This window comes from Notolabrus celidotus, chromosome 17, assembly GCF_009762535.1.
Source record: "Notolabrus celidotus isolate fNotCel1 chromosome 17, fNotCel1.pri, whole genome shotgun sequence".
Classification (NCBI taxonomy): Eukaryota; Metazoa; Chordata; class Actinopteri; order Labriformes; family Labridae; genus Notolabrus; species Notolabrus celidotus.
In genome coordinates, this window is record NC_048288.1 from 10209113 (window position 1) to 10227131 (window position 18019).

At 44.8% G+C, this 18019-nt stretch overlaps 1 protein-coding gene across 1 annotated transcript in view; it reads left to right on the top strand.

Moving 5' to 3' along the window:
• The first annotated feature begins 1112 nt into the window (after positions 1-1112).
• Positions 1113-18019, top strand: part of zeb1b (zinc finger E-box binding homeobox 1b) — a 67249-nt gene continuing 50342 nt past the window's right edge. Inside the window, exon 1 of the mRNA XM_034707067.1 lies at positions 1113-1379. Within this exon, the coding sequence (XP_034562958.1) occupies positions 1322-1379 (58 nt within the window). The 5' untranslated portion in view covers positions 1113-1321. The remainder of the gene's footprint in view (positions 1380-18019) is intronic.

Here is an 18019-nt window from a genome sequence, read left to right on the forward strand (position 1 = left end):
TACATGGCACACAACTTGACGCAGAAATAGATTACACAATCTGGCTGCCACATCAGCCTGAAGAATGACATTTTTCATACATAGGTCCATAGGTCCACCAGATACCTTATAGTGATCTGATTCCAGAATAGCCCAGCCTTGCAGCAACTGGTGCTTCCTCTGACCCATAATTGCATGTCATGAGACCTTAAGCATCATCTCAGTCTGTGCTAACTTCATCTTCCCTTTCACTGCAGGTCTCAAGAGGAATTCACCTCAAACATGTGATCCTGGACTCTTCTTTTCTCTTCACACAGAGCCTAGTGTGGTAAGCGTTGTGCGCGTCTCTTTTGTGTGTGCGTGGAGGTTTGTATGCGTCCTCTTCCTCATTGCTGCAGTGAGCTCAGCTCGGGAGAACAGCAGCGTCTTTCTTTAGGTGAAGGATTGAATCGGTGATGACAGTCTCATGACCTCTTCCTCTCTCTTACACACAAGTACACACAATCTCAGTCTGCTGGGCTGGTATCTTTCTGTAGTACTAACACACACCGATATGTATGACATGTGGACAACAGGTTGGTAGGTCAAAATGCCCTAACTCAGCTTCTTTTTCATCACAAATTCGCCATGGATGCTAGGAGGAAATTTAAGTATAAGAAGCCACTGGATGAATTTTCCCTCGGAGGAGTGCCTTACTTTTTGTTTCCCCTTTTTAAAAATCTGGGTTCACTGTCAGCACACTTTGTTTGAACTTTTGAGGACTCCAGACTCTTTCTCTCTTTTTTTTCTTTTAAAAATATCTTTTTTTGAAGATGCTGATTATTAAATAATGTGCTCTGATTATCTAATAAAAGAAGAAATCATTAATAACTTATAAGAGTAATAAAACATACAGCTTAATATTAACTCATCAACATTTTCACTGGAAATAAATAAATACTGCACATAAAACAATTAATTATAAGCATGCATAATTTACTACCAGTATAATGCACAGTTGGTTATTTGAGATGTTTTAAATAATAATAAGCCAAAACTAATATATCAACTATGTCCACACCTTGCACCTTTCTCTGTAACATAACAGTATCTCAGATTCATGGCGCATAAGTAAAGGTTGGGCAGGTACAGTGTGCATGTAGTCATCCCTCACTTCCAGTACTACTATGAATGGTCCTGGCAGCGTGGGTCGGGGAGGTGCGGGAAGGTGATGTCGTAAAGCTGAGTGTCGTAAACCAGGTGCGGAGAAGGGGAGGTGAAGTGGAGGGAGGGAGGAGGAGGGGGGAGAGGGGGTGAGAGAGGAGGTGACTCTCCGGCAGCATTTAGACACAACGAAAGGATCATGGCGGATGGCCCCAGGTGTAAGCGCAGAAAGCAGGCGAACCCGAAGAGGAACAACGGTGAGTAAAAGTACTTCCGACGCGGAGCTTTGGTTCTTGGGGATCGGTCTGGAGGCTGCTGTGTATCCCGGTGATTTCACCGAAAAGTTTGGTCCGGTTTTGTGTGATTGAAAGTGCTGGGAAGTAGCAAGTGAGCGCTGTATTACAGCCCTATGTGGTGTACCGTTATACCTGGGTCGCGTCTCTCCCTCCGCCTAGCGGTCCGCTGCACCGGAGACCGTTATACGCACCTCACCCTGTAATAAGCGGAGACGCTTTTGTCTCCACTTTACATCCCTTTATTCATTTTAACACACTTTAAACCTCTTTATATACTCCCCATTCATTGATTTACTTTCATTCTTTCGAGTTTCTGAGCCAGCCACTAAAGTCGGACCTGTTTCTGAGGGAAACACGCTACCTGATTGTTAATGCGGACCACGACGGACTCGTTGTTTTTAACACTTTGTGTCAAAATAAGATCAGACATGGCTGTGTGCTTTGCCAAAGAAAAGTCGGGGTTTGTTTGTGAAAAAGAGGAAACAAACAGTTTGGTTTGTTCTTTCTTTTGCTCACTCGGAGCAGGTAGCGACAGGACACTGTTGCTGCACCACACGAGCTCAAATAACGCGATTTCTACCCTTTAAAATACGCCTGTTGTGTACTTTGAATTAGACTTATATACCGTTAACACCATTTTAATTTTCAATGTCAGAAAAGAGAATAAATAGATGATTTTCTGTCACTGAAGCACGCTTTAAACAGTTCTCTTTCTTCGTTCTTCAACTTCATGTCAGTGTTTTTGTTCCCTGCGGTTCATAATGTTCACGATTAATGTTTTAACAATCGTCCCGTTGTTAAGTAAAGGCAGAAAGCACAGTTGTAACATGGATGGGGTAACAGAGGTTCCGGGGAACGAGGAATATCTCACGCGCTGTTTGTGTGAGCAGAGCGAGCGCAGCCCATATAAGGACAGCGGATCCTCTCCAGTCGCGCGCTGGGAATCCTGATTCTTGTAGGTCCGTGGTCATGAGCGAAGCTTAAAACATACTTGTTCTCTTTCCTGATATTGATAACTTGAATACAGGCTGTGTACCAATAGTACAAGTGGGGAGCAATCGGTGTGGATTCTATTTGCGTTTCGGTTTGCGAAGCTTTACGCACGTTATTGTGTTTTGGTGATATCGGTGATTTGGTTACAGAGATACGGCTCGCTACTTCGTGTCTGTGGCTGTCTCTCCTGTTTGTATTTGTGGGTTTTGTTATTGTGAGGTAAATGTAAAGGACTTTATTGAGTTGTTGTTGTGTGTTTTCCTGCCGCGTCTCCGCGTCGTGAGCTGATGTGGATGCGTAAAGCGACACTGAACACTTTTATTTTGAATTATTTTATTGTGAAAGGAAGTTTTTTTTTGTCGCGGGTGTGACAACATGTGTTGTCCATCAAGCAGGCTAGTCATGCTCATGTGTTATGCCACCCAGTGTACTTTAAAGGAACTGGGGTGGTGAAGGAAATCCCGTGGTATTCTGTTAAACAAACCAGCTTAAACAGATAAGGTTGAAGACGCGTGAGAGGAAGAGCCGAGCTAAAACAGTCATCCGTGGGAGGAAATTCAACGGTGCTTTTTCTAGTGCGAGTGAATTTTCTGTTGATATCCGATAAGTGACATGGAGATTGGCATATTTGTATTGGGTTCTATCGATGTTGTTCGCTGTCATTTCAGTCTTAATGGGATGTGTTCATGCGTTTCTTTCGTCTCTGAGCGTGTGTGTGTGTGTGTGTTGCTGACACACCTCAGATAACGGTCCTGCTGTCAAGGTGTGGATATCTCTCTGCCCTTACAGAGAAAGGGAGTCTTGTTTACTCCGAAGAGACCTCAGGGTGTTATTTGTAGCTTTGTTATTCTTTAATTCTAACTTTTAACATGTTTTTGTTAAACATTTCTCACTGTTAACACAGCCCTATTGATATTTAAGTCACACCCCAAAGGAAACAGATGTTTGACTCATTTGCATTTGCTTCAAAGAGCCATGAAGGTCCGCTTTTAAGTCCTCACTTCCTACCACCTTCTGACAAAGCAGCTGATCTGTCATGTAAATAGACATCTCTGAAGGAAATTCCTCATGGAAAGTTAGTTTAATTTGCTGTTGCATGTTGCATGTTGTCATAGCCTTGTTTTTACATCTTTATGACACATTTTAATTTGGTTGTTGCTGGGAACCAACTTTGCTTACTTTATTTGGAGTAAAAAATTAATTCATTAGTCATTTTGTTGGGGCTTTTATGATTAATCACTCAGCTTGTTGTGGTCAGCAGCTCTGCCAGGTCTCTGGCTATAACAGGGGGGGAGCTGAGATCAAGGTGAGCTCCATTCCCTGCTGTAAACAGAGAGGTGTTAACAGCCTGCAGGACGACAGGTGTTTGCAATCGGTTGGATTCTGCAGCTTCCTTTGTCGCTTCTCCCCGCTCAGCTCCCCTCAGGAATAGCAGCCGTTCCCTGCAACGGTAATTTAACACAGCAATTTGGGAATAGAGGAATGCGCCCGGTGTTAACATTCTTTGTAAAAATAAACAGGGCTGTGCTGGGACAGCTTTGTACCCGTGCTCAGGAGCTCAGGGCTAATGTTTGCAGAACACTGTTTCAGAGACAGCTTGAAATGCAAACAGGTAGTTAGGGTTTCTATTTATTTGACAATATCACAAGAGTCATTTGTCTAATCCTCTAATGCGTCTCCCTCTCTCTCTGAAGCATACTCACACACTCGCACCTTGATGAATCATCCATCACATAGGGAAAATGAGGCTGTGGGTTTGGCACTTGGCAGCAATTCATGTAATGTTGAAGAGCATGTTTATTGGCCTGGTAAAGCTATACTTAAACTATACTTAGTGCCCTGGACTCACTCACCCCGTGGAGAATCTATCGACTGCGTGCTGTAAATTGGTGGCAGAATGATAAAAAACTCAGAGGTAAAGTTTTTTTAGGGAGGGGGTGAGTAATGTTTTGCACTTCTGAGGAGGCTGTGATTGTCTCTGGAGCTCCATATGTCACTTCAGTGTTTTAAAGACATCTGTTTACATTTAAAAGGTCCACCCCTGTTGTGTGAGGAGTTTAGCGGAGGAGGAAATTTTTCATTTATCTCTCTGCTTTTCACCAACTTCCTCGGCAGCTTCATTTTGAAAGTGCCAAGTAAGAAGAAAATCCCCCCACCTCCGCTCTCTCTCTCTCTCTCTCTCTCTCTCTCTCTCTCTCTCTCTCTCTCAGCTCTCACTCCTCCTTCCAGGGCTCGTCCTTTATTTCAGGGGGTTAAGACACAGTAGCTAGGGGTGCTGTTGATTGCCCCCTGACCTAGGCACCCATGCGTGCTTAGAGTATGACTTCACTTTCCCCCCCTGTGCCATTGTGAGGTTTCCAGCATGTCCAATTGTGTTTGTGTTTAAGTCTGTTCAATGAAAAGGGAAGAGAGGGAGAGAGAGGAGGGGTTTCAGGGGGGTGCTGGAGCTGCAGCTTTTTCTCCGCTCCCTCCTTCTCTCCATCCTCTGACCCCTTAAACTGTGGGCTCCATGTTCCCCATGGAGTTGGTGAAAGGGGGGATGGAGGGAGTTGGTGAGAAGTGGCTGAGGTGACTAAAGAATTTTACAACAGGTGACAACTGAAGGACTGGTGCTGGAAGATGAAAGCCTGAAATACATGATTGTTGTTTCCCATACATGATCATATTGTAGCATCAAAACTAGAAACATAATCAGTGAAAAAATGATGAGCCCAAAATGATTTTGGATACTTTAAGAAAAAAGCAACTTTTTTGTTTTTGATAAACAAATAAAAACAAAGTTCAGTTTCTGTCTCAGTTGAATCGATCAACATGTCAGTCAGGGTGGGAAAAGGCCCGTCCTCGTCTGACCATTCAGCAGCATTAAAATTATGTGATGTACGACCACACTCCTGCCTCTGTAAAGGCAGCTTAATGATTAGCTGCTCCCGCGGAGGCTGAGAGCATTAGCCTATAAAAAGGTGCTCTCCCTCCGTAAAGAAGGAGTTTTAAACCCAGAGTCAGTTTCAGTAACCCCCTTAACTGCGCTTGGATGTGCTTTATTGGGGTTTGTGTGGCTGAATGCCTAAATGAACCATTGTGTGTTCAGGCTTTAGTGAGAAAGCCTGAGGAGAAAGAGCCTAGTTACCTTTGCAGTTTGCCTGCTCTACCTCATACACTTTCAGTGGCAGAAGAAAAGGCCCATTCAGCGGCCCGGCATGGGGAGGGAGAGCCCTTTTCACACTCGGCTTGTGGGAAACTTCTCCTCCATACTGTGCATGCCATTTGCATATGACCCATTCTTTCCCCAAAGGTCCCTGCGAGGGAGGAATCCGTGGAACGTTTGCAGAATTCATCAAATCCCTCTCTCACGCAGCCCTCGGGCCTTCAAGGGCCGGCTCTGCAGCACCCTGTTTGACATTTTTGTCTTGGAAATATAACTTACATCTGCGTCATGCTTGTTCCCCTTAATGCAGACACCGAAGTGTCCCTGTGGCATTTCTGTTGTATGTTTTCTAATGTTTAAGGTGAGGTCCACAGCGTGTTGTTTTAAGTCAGAGTGAAGCCTTCATTTGGTCCTCCAAAACCAGCGACATGTGCTGTGAGGGTCCATCTGCATGACAGGACAATGTGACGGGGGCCACACGCCTCAGAGGCTCCCTAACAGACGCAGACGCAGCCATCCACAGATCACAAACACTCTCTGAAAGGACCAAAATATTGGGGATCGGGGTCAAACAGGGATGAGGCAATGGGAGCTTGTAGTGACGTGTCAGATCAGTGAGCAGAACAAAAACACAACCGTGCCCCCCCCCCACCGAAAAACCGTCAGGAACCGCTTCCTGAGTGTGACACACCATTTCAGACAAGCGTCCTCACTGACATGCTCGTAATTATCAAGTGAGTTGTTTCGGTCTGCAGCCGCTCCAACAGGCATGGCCGTAGAAACCGATACTGACACAGAAAGTGGTGTGGGCAAGTATTTGTAGCAGTGCAGGAGGGCAGGGAGGAGAGCTCAGTTAAGTGTATCATGTATGCTAACAGGGCAGAAAACTCTCCTCTGCCCTCCTCTCTCCTCCAATGACTCCAAAGCAGTGAGTCATGAGCAGACAGGTGTGTTCGCAAGATGACTTTGATTCCATAATCTCCCAGACTTTGTCCTTTTTTATTTTCTGTCCCCTGCTCCCTCTTGGTCTCCCCTCCTTCTTAACCCTTCCTCACAAGCATGGGGGTGAGAGATAATATCCTCTACCCCTGTGTGTACTTGAGGGAGAGATTACCTCTAAATTGCCATCCTGGTGGAAGTAATATTGTGTACGGTGAGCGCAGCGCTGCCTGTTGATGTGTGTTTTTAATCATGTATTTGGTGGCTGCTCTTCAGGTCCACAGTGAGTCCCTTTGGGTTTGTCTGCAGACCCCTCCTTGTCCCCCCCACATCATCACCACCACCTCCTTCTTTCCCTTCCCGCCCATCCACCCCCTCCTCTCCTCTTGGTCCTCAGTGGAGCGGTTAATGAAAAAGACTGGACTGACACAATAGGCAGAAGGCGGGCCCGGTGAGGGGCTCTTACGCCAGCTTGTGTTTGTGGCAAAAAACTCATCAGGGCAAACCTCTGCTGGAGCTTCACTTCAGACCACCTGACTGTGTGTCTTTTAATCAGCCTTTCTGTTGTCTTTTGACGAAGATGCTGGACATCGAGTCCCTTTTAAACGTGCTTGACCTTATTATCATCCCACAGCGTCTCTGTCTGCAGGGATGAAATTAGATGACATCAGATGAGGAGTAATCCGCTGCCATGTTTTGTGCTTTGAACGCAGCCTAGTGGGCTGGCTTTGTGCCAGCCTGTTATGATGACCATATTGATTTTCCTCTCCGTAGCACACACAACTGATAATGACCCTCCTGAGGGGGTACGCATTCATATTCACACACTGATTCCAGTTACACAGCCGGCCTGTGATGTGACTAACAAATCAAGTGCCCTTCTGTCCCTATAGCTAGCTAGTCTAGGCTAACCCTGTGACAACTGCAGCGGAGAAAAAAAGCCTTAGTCACCCTGTTTGTTAGTCAGACAGAAGGCGGGCTGCTATGTTGAACGTCAACATGGATAAACATCCACACAGGATTAATGAGAGGAGAATGGGCAGCCTGAAAACAGAAGGGAGGGCAGAACGGAGGGAGGCATGGAGCATCCACATCGCTCCATTTAACTCATGAGCGTTTGTTGAGCCCCCCATGACCCCACTAGTGGGACATAACTTAAGGAAGCAGCCAAGCTTTAACACACTCAACTGTTATAAAAAACAGGTGTTGTGAATCATGTCGTTGTGATTAAAATGTACAAAACAGTGTGTGAAAACAGTCGAAGGACCATGAGGAATGGATGTTTTCTAGCCTTGACTGAATTTAAAGTAACAGAAAACAACAAAGACTGATTTCTGTTTTACTGTAAGTGGTTGTTTTGCACATCTGCTGTTTTCTTGAAGATTTTTTTCATCTAATTTTAAAGAAACTGTCAGAGAAATACCTGTACATATAATCCACACAATGATGTAACAAAGTAACCTAACACATACGAGTTACTGTTTGTTTTTGAGGTTTTGTGTGGTAAGAATGGGGGATGGGAGTGCGTCCCTGCTCTCGTTGTCTAACCTGTAAATTTCGTCCATCCACCCCACAATCACCTGTGACACATTATTGACCAAAGCAAAGTACAGAGTTCATTTTTGTTCCACCGGTTCTCTGTGACTCTGGGATTTGGAGTTTAGCCAGTAACCTTTGACGTAAGTCTGTCATAGCCCACCTGTCTTGGCTCAGCCTCTCACCACCAGTGTTCAGGTGTTTACAGTCAAAACATACCAGCCTCTCCGAGCACGTTCCACAAATACATGTGGTGTGTGGGTGTAATGTGTGTGTAGCGCTGTAGGTAGCAAAGGGTAGGGAAGGGAGTACATACCCTCGGATCTCCACAGCCAGGCGATCGTACATCTGTCTTCTTACTCATGCTGACAGCGCCCTCCCCTCTCTTGTTACAGTGGCGCCGGTGCCTTTGCCTGCAAGTCAATGAAGCATGGCCTTTAATTGATCACGTTTGGAGTTGTACGACACTATTAATTAGTGCTTGCTCATCACTTGTTTGTTTGTTTTGTTCTACAGTTCCCATCATAACACCACTCATTAGTTACATAATGTGTACGCTGCGTGCCTGTGCGCTTACAACATCAACACAGCCCCCCCTCAATTACCACGTCATCAGGTACTTTCCCTCACCTTTCCCTTTGACCCCTCATTTTCTTTTTCTCATACTCTTCAGTTCCTTTTTGCCGTCTTTCTTTCCTCCATTCCTCTCTCTGGCAGCTGCTTTGGCTCTGATTCTCGAACACCAGCAGGTGCTGGAGGCATGCAGCAACTCAGCTATACAACACTCATAAATAACACCTGACAAAAGTATGAGAGAGCCAGAGCCAGAGAGAGGGAGGGAGATTGAAAGTTTCCTCTGGCAGGAGAACAGGGTGTGGCTCACGGTCAAATGCTGGCCTTCTCAAGAAGGACATGTTCAGAATAGAGAGAGTTATTATCAGCAGAAGAGAAAACAGGACGAACGGGAGATTTTTCTGTTGCCTGTTCTTTTAAAACTGGTGCTTCTTCTCAACGCAAACTTTTCAATAAACCTCTTTCATGCAAATTTGTAGAAAATGGATCTTTTAATACAAGGACAGCACTAAGTGAGTGGTTAAGGAGGAACTGTTTGAAGGAAGGGAGCGTTATCTTTTCTGCAATTAGGATGTAAGAGCTGGGAACAATGTTAATTGTGCTCTAAAAGCAAATGACGAGGTCAGGAAAGAAATTATACACACACTTTTATAATCACGGTCGGTAATGAACCAGCACTTTGAATAAATGAACCCATAAATCAACCCTGATCAAGAGTTATTAATGAACACAGCTAAAAATCAAGTCTCTTTGTCATTTTATGCTTTTTAAATCCACTAAAACAAGACACACATCCTGTCTCATCAGAAGCTATCGATCAGCTTCTTAGGGCGAAGGTTAGTTTGTCATTTTCTCCTGCCTGGCCGTGAACAAAACCAGGAAGTGTGTGAGAGATTACGGCCCAGGATGCAACCTGAAAGCCCTTTATCTCTGTGAAAACAAGAGGCTTCCTGCGGTTCTGCTCCCATCCAGGCCACCTCCCCCCTCCTTCACCTTCCCGGCCCCTAGCACCTGTGGCAGCCTATTTAAGGCGACTCATCGGGGGCTTGGAGACCTCAAACTGGGGGCAGAAGAAATGAAAGCCTGGAAAAAGAATCAATGCTATTGCTAAACTGTAGACCTGTCTGCTTCACACCACACAGAGGGCAAGAAAAACAGCACCTCTTTTCAGACACACTAAAAAGATCTGGCTCTGTAAATGGAGGGGTGAGCCAGCAAACAGAAAGGTTTTTTTGTGTGGAGAGTACCTTGCTGTCCTGTTGAGACTGGGAAACAGGGCTGAAGAACACTACTCCCAGGCTTGCTTAGATGAGAAGCAAACAGTGCCTGAACACAGTTTAACACAAAATATAGTCCTGTCCTGTTTGCCATATCAGTGCGATTCTTCTAAGGAAGTCCATCACTTAGGTTTGCCACATTTTGTTATGTGTATTACTCAGCTTTGGTGCAACAGTTACACAATTAATGCATGATTCAACCTGATAGTCTTGAAAGGCGAGCAAAGGCTCATCACATTTATCTTGTTGGTCCCCTAATGCATCTAAAAGGAAACAACCATAAAACCCCCCTTTACTCCTGAGAGGTGAAGCAAAAGCTGGCAGGAGTTGTTTGTCTTAACAGTCATCGAAGTTGATTTTCAGTGACCTCCCTGGTCTCCAGCATAAGATTCCACTTCTCAGTTTGTGTTGTTGGTGAGCCAGCAATGTCACAACCAAGCATTGATGATCACCAAATGTACAACCCTAAACCTTTGTTATAGAAGTACCACTCTCTCCTTTGAGTTGCCACAGCTAGCAAAGGTAATTTCTGATGAAAGTCTGCCACAAAGTTCCACCTCTAGTCTGGTTATGTGATGAGCAAGCAAGGGTGCATTAACAATCATGTTGGTTACCTAATATTGCGTTGTTAGCCTAAATTCCCTGCCTATTTGACTTCTTGCCACAGTTGGCACAGTTTTTTTTTTCTTCTTGACAGAACTCTGCAGAGAATTAGAAAGACCCAAAACCTGTCCATGGCCATTATATACCTGTCTCCAACCTCAGGTTTCTCCCTAAACTTGTATTTTTGGCGAGTAAACAATGCCACTTCAAATCCTGTTTTACACCCACTGTTAAACCCCAAACCTCATAGATAGAAAACAACCTTTTGCTCATTTGAGTTGCTGCCACAAGAAGCAAAGTACTTTGTCTCTTGAGAAGTCTTTCACAAAGTTTCACCTCTAATCTGGTGATCTGATGAGCAAGCAATGGTGCATACAACCCTTTTGGTTACCTAATGTTGTGTTGTTAACCTAAATTTCATTGCCAATTTGATTCCCTGCCACAGTTGGCGAGGGTAGTTCTTCTTGGTTGAGTTCTGCATGGAATTTCAATGACCACTGTCCTCTACATGGTCTCAGTATAACTGTAGCTGCATCCCAAATCAAGGGTGGGGTCCTTCAGAGGACCTAGCCTTCAGAGGATCCAGAGATGAACTGAGATGGGACAATCTGGCATGTAAAATATTTCCTGTTTGTGTCACCCATTTTGCCCTCCTTCACTTGCGTTGGTGACATCCATTTCTTGTAGGAACAGGTAGCTAGATGGCTAATTAGCTAACATAGCTAGCGTCAAGTAGCTAATTTTAAGGAGCCTTTAAAATTGGAAATGTTGTTGTGACGCAATAGGTCTTCACATACGCTTCTCCAAGGATGTAGCCCCTGAATTGGGACACAGCTTACGAATTCTCCTCTTAATTTGTATTTTGCTGAGCAAGCAATGGCTCATCAACTCCTGTTTGCCATGTGTTCAACCAGAAACCACGTCAATAAAAGCAACCTTGTGATTGTTTGAGTGATTCAAGTTATTGACACCACAGCTAGCAAGCGTAGTTTGTGTGTTCAGAAGTCTGTCACCAAGCTTCATGCCACATGCCACAAAGAAACATGTCACAGCTACAGTTAGCAAAGGTATTTGTCTTGACAAAAGCCTGCGTGGAACTTCAGTGACCCCTGCCCTCTATGTGGTCTAATTTTGCACATTCAAACACAAGAGCTCAGCTTTTATCTTGTAATTTGATAACTAAGCAATAGTGAATAAAATCGTGTTAGTTCTCTAATGTTGTGTTGCTAAACCAAAAGCATCTGTCATGGAAAACACTCTCCTGCCCCTTTGAGCTGCTGCCACAGCTGGCATGGGTAGTTTGTCTTGACAGTAGTCTGTGTAGAATTTCAATCACCCCGTCCCCCTCCCTGGTCTTATTATGCCATTGCTGCTAACTGGCTCCTATTCACTGCAGTGTCCTGACTTCCCAGAGGGGCCTAGATAAACAAGGGCTATTCAGTCACTGAAAAGCCCTCCCTCCTGCCAGTCTTGGTCTCTCCTTGTTTCAGTGCCAGGCTGCAGCGCGTCTCCCTCGCCACCAACGCCAGCAACAGCGGGCGCCGTGCCATTGATTCTTCTGCACCACACAGCACACTTTTAGAGGGATTAAAGTTAGACATAACTGTGATGACTGATAAATGACTGCTGCTAATGTAACATATGATTGATGAGGAAGGCTGGAGTGGTGCAAGGAAGGGGTGCCTACGTTTCTCTCTGCATTGGTGTGAATGTTGCTCTGCTCGTATGTGCTGTGTGTGAAACGAGGGAGCAGTTATCTGTAGGTGTGGTGTGGTGTGATGTTGCAGGCCAGGCTGACTTCCTGTTGTTATAGTCCATCAGGGAGATCAGGGGTGGGGGATGCTCCCATGAGACTACCCCGTGAGAGTCACATGGTCTCGCTGCAGTGCATTTAAAGGCCATGATTCTGTTTCTTTCTGTCTGTGTGTGTGCGTGGTTTGTGGGTGCATTCCTGACCTCCTCTGAATTCTAGCTTGTGTGAACTGTCTCTGAGGTGCTTGCTCTACTTTTTCAGTTCTGATTTTCTGCCCTTCCTTCCATCCTTCCTTGTAATCAGCAGATCTCAGAGGAAAACCACAGATCTCCCTAGGGTGCCTTTCTTGTTCTTTCTCAATCTCACCTCACCAGATGTTTTAAAAGCTATTTGTTTGTTTACTCAGTGGAAGTCACTTTGATTGATGCCTCCTGTAAAACTCTGCTTGCATGCTTGTGCCACATACCTTTGTATCAGAGAAAAGCATTTTAAAGAGAGAATCATATGAAGGCCAGGTTAATTGCATCAGCAGTTGTCCGCAGCCCTTGTAGCTAGAATGATTACAGACGTCATCGTGATCGCTGGCGTCTGTAGACCATTGGTAAGCAGACGGGACTGTGTCCCTAAGGCTGTAATGGCCCTCCTGTCCAGCCCACCTCCATCAGTCCCTGACTCGCAAGCTAATTTAAAGCAGTGCCCTTCTAATCGAATGGCTGTCTGATAAATCTATTGAATCAGGACAGATGTCCGGCGGGGTGTGGCAGTGACACAGCGTCTAGACGAGCTGTGAGTTGAGCGCAGGACTCCAACATGATTCAGATCTGAAGGAATCTCACCCTTGCACTCTCCTTTACTCTGCCGGTAGTGTCTGCAGATGTGAAGCGGCATTTTAACCAAATCTGTTCCACCTGAGTGTCTGAAGGGTCGAGGTCGAGGAGGAGAGGAACGCGAGTGCCTTCGGGCAATGAGGATTAGTATGGACACACACATTTATTCTTAAGCACACCCTCAGAAATGACATTAGAGCTGATTGAAGCATGCATTATAGTAACAAGGTAGAAGGCTTATATTTGAGCCAGGCTTTATCTGGCTCTGTTGTTAGGAAGGGACAGAGGCCTAGGGCTGAATCCTTCCTAATAATGGTATTGCTCCATGACAGATAACATTGATGTAAAGCTGTTTAGTGTTTATGATGAGTCTATTGAGCGTGGACATGCTCTTTCTCTCGTCCTTGGGGAGCTTATCCCTCTGGCAGGGCTTGACATGTTTTTATTAAAACCCAGATTTAAATGGACCAGGTCTTCTGATCGACAAGCAGATTAACCAACTAATAAAACATACATCACAATATATAGAGAGGCCCCCCTGAGACTCGGGCTATTAATATACAAATATAGAGGATTACTGTCTGCTTGTCTCCATGGCCGTGGAGAGGGGATTAAGGTCCTGGTCCAGACAGATTGGATGTAATGTGTGTGTAAGACTCAGCGATGGCTGTTCTACAAAGCCCTTATGTATGTACAGACTGATCTCTGCCCTCTGCCTGAGACGTCACAACATCCTTCTGCTTTTTTGGATCAGTACTATCCATTTCATTTGTAGGTCAGTCTGGTCTGTTTGGAGAGAAGTATCTTTTTAAATTAATATCTAATCTTTCTTGATTTATCTCACTGCCCAGTCACCTGCAACACTAAATTGTTGTGCTTCACAGCCTGCTGGAACTTTATTTTTATCTTCTTTGCTTGGTCAAACATGCAGGTGTGCAAGCTCCAATTTAATTATCTTCCCTCTTTTATGTTCTGTCTTGACATTTTCTTTCTTTTTTTTCATGAGGACTCGAAATCAAGGACTGTAAAGGGGAGGTCACAACCATGATGTCACCTTTTGTTTTGTGGGTTTCTATTTTGAAACCTCTTCTTTGGCTCTTTGGTTGATGCTGTTTTGTTTTATTAGGTGCCAAAAGTAACAGTTTTTGTAGGGGTGGGTTATACCCAGGAGGTCTTGTTGACACCTTTAAGCTTTGATACAAAATTCATTTTATGTTAAGCCTTTCTGCAGCGTTGGTGTAAAGAGACTTCTTCAGCTGAAAGAGTTCTGTAAGAAACTCCTGTGAGGTCGAGTGCAAACATTGTCTGGTAAAACTAGTGTATCGTCAGTCAAGAACAACTATGAAGAAGAACAGATGCTTCTAGCATTTGTTCTTAGCATGGAAATTTGTAATCAGGAACATCTCTGGGTGAAAAAGCAACATTTGGTGTTTTTTTGTCTGTAACTTTTATAAAAGTTGAATGCCTATAATAAGAAAAAAAGGCCTTCATTGCTGCGTAAGCTATCAGCTCTGAAAGCACTGGTCCCAAGTGTTGGGACACTGAAGTATGAAACAGATCAATTTAAACCCGAACAAAAAGGAGAATGCAGGAGAACATACTCACGCACACACACACACACACACACACACACACACACACACAAAGCAGAAGCAAAACACAGAAAATCAAATTACCCTCTTAACTCACAATCAACAATTTCATAGTCGACAGCCTCTGTGAAACTGAGAAATAAGTCCCTGTCTCTTTGTCCCTAACACAAGCCCGACTCCTTTTCAGCCTGACGCACTATTGGATTGACAAATGACAAGATAATGTACAAAAAAGAAGTCTCCTGCAAAAGAACAGACTCTGTTTCATTCACAGAATCTTATTGTTTTAAAAATGTCAACATGTGTCTTGACAGACGTCTTCTAAGATGTTCCTTTTTAGATTCTCAGTTATGAGAGGCCGGGATGCTCTGGGGTCGTCATCCTAACTCTCTGCGAAAGAAAGGAAAACTCCAGAGATTTGTTTTAAGCCCAAACTTCCTCGCTCAGCATTTAAGTCAAGCCTCAAGGGGAATCCTGATAAAGACAAAGTTAGATGTTAAAGAGAAGATGGATTCATGCGCTGACTCCTTAAGTCTCAGTGGGATACAAGTCGCTTCCTCCACTCGGGCTATAATCTGTAAAAAGTAAAAACATGTGTAATATCCCATCCCGCAGATGTCCTAGAGATAGTGCCGGGTGTGTGTCCTTTACCTGTTTTAACATGCGGCCCACACAGAATGACACACACACACACTTACACTCACGTACACACCCTGGGCTGTTTATCCCCAAGGGCGCCCAGCTAAAGGAGAGAGAGCCCCTTAATCATGTCCCTGTCCCACGTCCTCGTTATCAGCCACGATTAATGAGCTCTCCATTAATGAATAAAAAAAAAACAGGAGGTGCCAACCCCTCCTGTAGGAGAGAGGCGAGATGTGTGTATGTGTGTGTGTGTGTGTGTGTGTGTGTGTGTGTGTGTGTGTGTGTGTGTGTGTGTGTGTGTGTGTGTGTGTGTGTGTGTGTGTTTTTGTGTGAGTGAGGGGGGACTGATAGTAAACGCTCCCCAGGTGCAATGACATCACCCTCGGAGGTAGATATGATAGCTGTCACAGCTCTCTTTTGTTGGGCGTGTGTTTGTTTACGTGTGTTTGCATGCATCAGTGTGTGGGTGAGTGTGTGTGGGTGTGTGTGCGTGTGTGTGCGTGTGTGTGCATGTGGGCTAACACTTAATGCTGTGTTTTGATTGATCAAACCCAACCTCTGGGGTGTAATCTGTTTTGCTTTTGTACAACTGTCTTCCTCTTTTGTCTATGGTGGCTATATGGCGTCAGGAGGAAGGGAGGGTTGTGAGGGATAAGGAGCGCTTGATGAGACAGTGGAAGAGGAGGAGGAGGAGGAGGAGGAGGAGAGGGCGGCAGGTGCAACGGACACCCGGCGCAATCACCGGCGCTAGGCGAAAGCGGCGACAGGAAATCAAGGTTGTCTTGGCAACCTGGCACTATCGATTAAGCACAGCCGTCTCCGAGCTCACATCAGAGTCCCGATGGAAATGGAGCTGTGTTGAGTTTCAGGAGAGGAAAAGAAGGAGGAAGAGGAGGAGGAGGAGGAGGGGGAGGAGTCAGTGATGGACCGAGAGCAGGGATGGACAGTGATGAGCCGAGACGATTGTATCTCACTCAGAAGTGACTCACAACAGTTTTTGTTTTTCTTCCGCCTCCCAAACTGGACCTCAACCCTCCGCTACATATCCCTACATATCAATCTCTTCTTGATTTATGGGCGCACAACATTTCTCATCGCTAAGTCATTTCCATAACTGAGGCCTTCTCAGAACCCTGCAAACATTTAACACGCCTGTGTCCCTCCATCTCCGCCTGCCTCCTTTGTGCTCCCTCCCTGCTTGTTTCCCTCCATAAGGAGGACCCATGCGAGCACGGATCTCTCTCAGTTTTTCCAGGCCATTAGTTCACATTGTGCCGTTTGATTTAAAGACCCCGTGGCACACATCTCGAGTTTGCTTTTCCGTCTCTACAGGGCATGCGGGTTGCTGTGCAAACCCCTGCCTGCACACAGTGATTTTACCATAATTGTACACTGAGGTGGTGGTGTTGCATAAGCCCTACGCACGATCAATACTCAGTATTGACTTGTAAGGAGGAGTATTTTTGGCTGATACTGCACTCAGTTGGCGTATCTTAGACAGGCCATGTCTCTTTTACACTTGCTCCCCTCCTCTCTCTCTCTCTCTCTCTCTCTCTCTCTCTCTCTCTCCTGACAGAAGGTGAAATCGCCCTGTCCCAAATCCCTAGCAGATGTGGCCTCTCACTCTTCTTCTTTCTCTCTCTCTCTCTCTTACACACGAACACACAGGTGAACATTCAGAAAAATGTAAACAGCTCCTGTCCTCTTTTAGGTTCATTATTCTTCTTTGTCGTATTTATTTTTGCCTTTAGGTCCGTACTGTCCGTCATTTTAATGAAATGTATTCTCCCACCCACACTATGAACAAAACACTTGTTATTCTGGGAGGCTGTGTAGCCTGAGGAGATTTACTGCTATCTTCTTATTGGAAGAACTGGAGTACAAAACCCTGCCTGTCCCCATTCCTCCCTCTCTCTTGCTTCCTCCTACCCCCCATGGTCAGTCAAACACAGAGCGGGCCTCTGTCTGAGCATCATGTGGGTTTTACAGCCTGGTTAACCCGTAGCTATCTGCTCAGACGGGCTCTTTATTGTATCACTCAGGGTTTCATTTAGAGATTGCAGGAAAAATTTAATAACTTAACTTCTTACCAAGGAAATGATTCATTCCACTGCCATTTTTGTAAACTAATTAGATAGCCAACAGCCTGGTTACTTAGCTTAGCATAAAGAGAGTCAAAAAGAGAAACAGTTAGGCTGGGTTTGTCCAAAGCAGCTGAATCTACCTCTTAAGCTCACTATTATATGTTGTGCCCAAAAATTAAGTGTAAATTATTAACTAGCTGTTTTATAAGTTGTGAATGTATTTATTGACAGTGTGTAGTTGTTATACTAAGTTATATTCAAGTTAATTAAGGGACTAGTAATGTTTAAAAGTGACTCATTTCAAAATTGTGTAAACATAACAGTAAAGAGACATTACATTAGCAGAGCTAGCACCACCAGCCTTCAACCTTTCTTGCAGGTTAACGTCCACATGCTGTGTTGGTTATGTATTGCTTCCATTGATTTAACCAGACACAGCCTACATACAACTTTATCTCCATTTTCTAGATCATAATACTGACAAACCACGCTTCACTACAAGATAACCTCTATCATCTTTGTTGGTTTACATCCAGGTAGTAGAATATTAAAGCATCATGGCAGCAGCCATTTTGCTAGTTGCGGGTGGCTGTGCTACAGCTTAGACACAACATTTAACCAACATTTCAAGCCTACA